At 39.5% G+C, this 6,071-nt stretch overlaps 1 protein-coding gene across 6 annotated transcripts in view; it reads left to right on the forward strand.

The window, feature by feature from the left end:
- Positions 1–5,850, forward strand: part of LOC143017424 (ras-related and estrogen-regulated growth inhibitor-like protein) — a 111,006-nt gene extending 105,156 nt beyond the window's left edge. For all 6 annotated transcript variants that reach the window (XM_076172145.1, XM_076172142.1, XM_076172146.1 and 3 more), the window contains 2 exons: positions 3,646–3,729; positions 4,285–5,850. In XM_076172145.1, coding sequence (XP_076028260.1) covers positions 3,646–3,729; positions 4,285–4,479 — 279 coding nt within the window. In that variant the 3' untranslated portion in view covers positions 4,480–5,850. The remainder of the gene's footprint in view (positions 1–3,645; positions 3,730–4,284) is intronic.
- The last annotated feature ends 221 nt before the right edge of the window (positions 5,851–6,071 follow it).

Genomic DNA, 6,071 nt, shown 5'->3' on the forward strand with positions numbered 1-6,071 from the left:
AAATAATAATAGTAATAATAATAAAAATAAAATAGTAATAATAATAGAAATAAAAATAGTAATAATACATACATACATATAAAGGGAGGTAGCCACAAAAGGAAAGGCATAAAAACACTCCCACCCCTAAATACACTCCACCCTGCCCACCGCCCTGGGTCAGAAGCAGTGTCGCAAGACACAGTACGAGGACGGGGAGAAATCCCTTCGGGCTGCGTCAAAATTTACTCACACATACTACCCCACCCCCCTATTCCTCCTCATGTCGTCACAACATCATCCATATACAACCATTCTCCACTCATCCACCTCATCCTAGGACGTCCCCTCATGTTCACTCCTGCCTTCCATACCTCTTTTACTAGTCTTTCGTCACTCATTCTTTCCATGTGTCCAAACCATCCTAATATTCTTTCATCAACCCTCTCTCCCAAATCCTTTTTCACCCCTGTTCTCCTCCTCACCTCCTCATTTCTCACTCTATCTAGCCTAGTAACCCCCACCATACTTCTCAGACACCTCATCTCAAACACATAGTAATAAAAATAAAAATAGTAATAATAATAATAATAATTATTATTATTATTATTCTTTTTATTATTATCATCTATTATTATTATTATTATTATTATTATCATTATTACTTTTATCATTAGTTATTATTGTTATTGTTATTATTATTGTTACTATTATTATTTAAATATTTAAATTTCCATTTTTATTATCATTGTTATCATTATTATTGTTACAATTACTATTAACAATTTCTTTGTTATTAGTGTTATCACCATATCTAATTGTAAAATTTCATCATTGTTACGTTAGCCACAATGTAATCCTCGCAATCGTCACCAACTATGGTAACACGAGGAGGTAGTGAGGTTCACTCCATGTATATGATGCCCACAGCCCGTTTGCAAACCCATTCCTTTGAAAAAGCATACCTGCGAAACTAGTCAGGAATAAACTCAAGACTAAGACTCCTGTGTTTCCTATTCCGCTTACGTCAACCTGTCAGAATGTCTCAACATATATATATATACATATATATATATATATACATTTATATATACACACATTTATATATATATACACACACACACAATATATATTATATATATATATATATATATATATATATATATATGTATATATACACATACATATATTCATATATAATATATGTGTGTGTATACTGTACATATGGAACGTATAACGTAGCTGTTTATATTACAATGATCAAAAGACAATTATTTGACTCTTCTATCATGATACAATATTGCTATGGACAAATACCATTGTACCCTAGAGAGAACTTTATGAATTCTATCATGACAATCTTGTGGGCTGCCACGAGTGTCATGCAGCGGATACAGGGTTTAGTCGCAATGTTGAACTCTATTTTCCTTTTGTCTTTCAACATTTTAATTTCTTTTTCTTAGAAAATAAAGAAATCTTACTATAGCTTTGTACTTGATGCTCTCTTTTCCTGTCTGCTCTCTCTCTCTCTTTTATTCTTTTTGTTTTTATGTTTCGTTTTTCTCTTCGTGTACTCCAGTTTCTTTCTCTCTTTCTTCTCTTCTTTCTTTCTCTCTTTCTCTCTTTCCTTCTTTCTTTCTTTCTCTCTTTCCCTCTTTCGTTCTTGTCCATCACCCCTTTTCTTTTTTCATTCTTTACTTTCTCTCTCTTCTTTATCTTTTTCTCTTTTCCTCTTTTTTTTCTCACTCTCTTTTCTTTTGGAGTCTCTGAACCCCTTTGAACTTCGCTCCGGATGACCCTCGCATTTGTCTTCCTCTTTTATGATGCCGACGAAAACATCACAGGTGCGTACGCGCATAAACACACGCGCACACACATACACGCACACACACACACACACACACACACACACACACACACACACACACACACACACACACACACACACACACACACACACTCATACACATACACACACACACACGCACATCTTCATATATACACACAAATACACACATACAAACACACAAATACACAAACACACACACCCACAAACACACTCACACAAACACACACATACACATACACACACACGCACATACACATATACACACGTGTACACACACACACAAATACACACACACACACACACACACGCACACACACATATACACACACAAACACACACACAAATACACAAACACACATACACACACGCACACACACATACACACACACACGCATATAGATGTATACATATACATAAATTGGCAGCAAGCAAGACCTCGGGTCAAATCCCGTGGCGACTGTCGGAAATTATTTATATTCATACATTTGTTTCACCTCGGATCTGCTGCAGTCTCTGTCGAGACAGCCAGACACCACCCTACGGCAGTGAGCTCAGAGCTCATTATTTGTATGTGTTCGTGCATGTGTGTGTATGTGCATACATATGTACACATACAAATGATGAGCATTAGTGGTATAGAACAATATTCATACATGCCGGGATTTTTCCTGTCAAAGATGATTCCCTGCTGCGCATCAAGACAAGGTGCGAGTGAGCTGACGTTGGTACAACCTCGTCTTCTCTTCCCAGCTCGACAAAGAACAGAGGTCCCTCAATACCCAAAACTTGCTCAGCTTTGCATTCTGCTCGCAAGGATCCTGGCATCATTTTTATTATTATTATTTTTTTTTTTACTTTCATGATTTTCTAGAAGATGACCACCAAAGACAGAAGCGAATGGACTCTAAGCCTAACTGATACGCAGGCGACACAGCAAAGAGAAAAGGCAGACTTCCTATTGATGAACTGAAGTGTAGTTTGAACTTCTTTCTCACTTGAAATGCTTATAAATGTGCAACCTCAGCATTTCAAGTAAGAGAGAAGTTCAAATTGTATTTCAATTCAGCAACAAGAAGTCTGCCCTCTGTGCTGCGTCGCCTTTGTTGCCTGTGTCGGCTGCGTCTCAGTTTGTGTTTAGGCTTACAGACGAAGACCGTCCCTGTTATTGCAGTTAGTAAACGAATGTATATAATTTTTTCCCTTTCATTCCTACTTTGTTCTTATATTTATCTCTTACTTAACTAACCAACTCCTCATTAGTGCCTCATAAAATAAAATATCTTTTAGATTCTTAACGGCTCATAAACGTAATTGTTTTTATGAAGATTTCACTGGCATATTATCAACGAATAAAACTACTAGAAGTAATGCCGTAAAATTTTCAAACAGAAATGAACAAATAAATAAATGAATAAATAAGTAAATAGTGAGATAAATAGACAAGTAAATATATGAATAAGTAGATAGATAATTGAATAAATAAACAAAAAGCAATAGAAACGTAATCACCTATATGCTGCCACGGTATCTTTTTTTTATAGTTTTACAGATATTATTGGTCAATTTTCTGTCTTTGAGCTAACACCACATCACGCCATAAATGTATTCCCGGGTCTTCTTCTGCCCTAGGATTGTGTAATACCCGACATGTTATATAGAGTTTGATATGGATCACTATTACCTTAGGGAAATTGGTTACGTCCTCCCCTTCCCCTAAGAGCTGAAAGGACCCTCCTCATGTACATATAAACTCCGAGTGAGTTTGCATATACTGTATACACATATATGTATGTATATATTTTTTCTTTCTTTCCCAGGTGCCGGAATCGGAGGGCAGACGTTTAGCAGACCAATACGGCTGTAGCTTTGTCGAGGTTTCAGCAGCCGAGATGGTTTCACAGGTAACGATCTTGAATACAGACGGATGATACAACGCCCTGAAGTATAATGACCCCATTATCTTGAAAAAAAAGAGAAACAAAGTTGCTTAAAAAGACACGTTCGTTAACAAAGCTTCCTATTAGATGTCCTCTTATATTATAGAATAAATTGCTTGTAACAGCGATGTAATTCAAACAACCAGGCCCGGTCGTAGCGAGTGGTAACGCTTGGGATTCACGTTCAGAGGGACCCGAGTTCAAAGCTCGCAACGGCCGGGCCTGATTGATCTCTAATATATTCAAGAATGATATATCTAAGATATATTGTATTTCGTCGCCGTTAACTAGCGCCTTTCTCCATGAGAACAATATAATACTGTACAGCTTGAATCGTAAAGTTAGTAAAAGATTTACCTTGGTGAACTATTCTGTCTTTTCATGGTATAATGGTATGAATGTTAACCTGTAAAGCTTTTTGTGTGCTTTAAGGACTTATTTTGGCTAACATCAAATTATTCTATTAAGTTCAAATATTTTTTTCGTTCGCAAATTAACTGTCTTCCTCCACTTCGGCAGGTGAACGACTCAATCGACGGACTTCTTCGACAAGTGAGCAACCAGAAGGGGCAGACTTCTCCTCGCCTGAGGAAGCTCAGCGTTTCTAAAATGTTCAACCAGCTCATGAACAGAAACAACCAGGACAAGCCATCGATGGCACGTGTCAGCCTCCGGGATCGAGCTCGGAAAAGAGGGCACCTTCGTCAGAGCTGAAGACCTTCGTGCAGGAGGGTCTCCTGGGGGCGGAGGCCTCCTGAAGAAGAGTCTCCTGAAGACGAGAGAGGTCTTCGAAAGGGTCTCCGGAAGCGTTAGTTCTTCGGATGATTTTTTTGTTTGGTGAGGTAGAAGCCGTCTTCGGCCCCCTTCCGGCCGAAGACTTCTTGACTGATGACAGAGACCTCGGAGGATCAGGAGAACTTGATCTATTTTCGTCTCTGTTCACTTCGCGTCATCCGCGAAGGCGCTGCCGCGTCACTGTGAACAAACCACTGCATTGTGGGCAATCCTGGTGACCTAGTGTCCTCGCTCCTTCTTCCTCGCGAGGAATTTGACAGTGTTCGTAATTATTTTAGCAATGAAAACACTACCGTACGACTGTGATAAGTGCACCACGCCACTTGTTTAGTGACCTCCTGCTGTAGTATCTGCGGGAGTTGGAGTTTCCTTGACGTATCTTTTTTTATTTTTCTGGCATCCAAAAAAAAAAGAAAACGGAGGGGGCAAGAAGAATGAAACAAAAGTCACTCCCGGACTGAAAAAGGGCATGACCTCGTAGAAGAATTCTTGTCCACATTGCCTTTGCCCTCTGCTGTGTGGACAGTGAAGCCCCCCCTCCCCCAGCCCCTTGCAAACCTCCCCACTTCCCCAACGTAGGGAAGGAGGAGGTCATTGTTCCTCTTCTTCCGAAGAAGAGGAAAGAATTTGCAAATAGGGTTGTCGTCGTTTCAGACTCTTTGTCTGCTAGTTGGTTGTTCCTCGACTTACCGAAGAAAATCTCTCTTAGGAGCTTCTGTCTCCTCAGCCACACTCCACACTCCACCCCCTCCCACCCCCAAACAGGGGCCAGTGGGCAACCAACTACAACGCCATTTCAAAACCGATCCGAGACGACGGTTGTGGACATATTTAATGCGTGTGACGTCATAACGGTTTCCGTGTGACGTCACAACGGTTTTTGTGTGAAGTCATAACGGTTTCTGTGTGACGTCATAACTTTCCGCATGACGTCATATGGTTTCCGTATGACGTCATACAATTTTTCTTGTGACGTTACATAACGTTTACCGAAGCTTCACGGCGGCCTTCCAGGTTTGACCAAATTTTTTCTTTTTCTTTTCTTCTTTTTTGAACCAAAGCTTTTGACCAACGCGCCTGCGCGCCTCGCTGTAGCTGCCCTACGCCTGGACGCAATGATCTTCATTATGATCATCTACTTGCTTTTCTTGTCGACAGAGCCTAGGACGATGCAAAGAGAAGACGAAAGTAATTCGAAGCAAAATGAAAATAGACGATAAGCAAAGGAGTAAGGCTGTGGAACAGGAGTCTTGCATTTTGAAAAAGACATAAACATTTCTGTAAACTCCATATCTTTTGTTTTCTTTCCTTTGGTTACTTAATGAGATGAACGAAATGTATATTTGCCGATCAATCAGAGAAAGGACGAAAAGAAGAGAAAAATATCTCGCAGTTGTGTTGATTCAGAAAACTGTGCAAAGATTTCTGAACCCAAAATGAATCACCTGAACACAAATCATTAATTGTTTCATAAATGATTGTTCTAATTGATTCAACCCCACACCCCGTAA

This window comes from Oratosquilla oratoria, chromosome 32 (assembly GCF_046742065.1).
Source record: "Oratosquilla oratoria isolate Oo_2021 chromosome 32, ASM4674206v1, whole genome shotgun sequence".
In the NCBI taxonomy this organism is placed as follows: Eukaryota; Metazoa; Arthropoda; class Malacostraca; order Stomatopoda; family Squillidae; genus Oratosquilla; species Oratosquilla oratoria.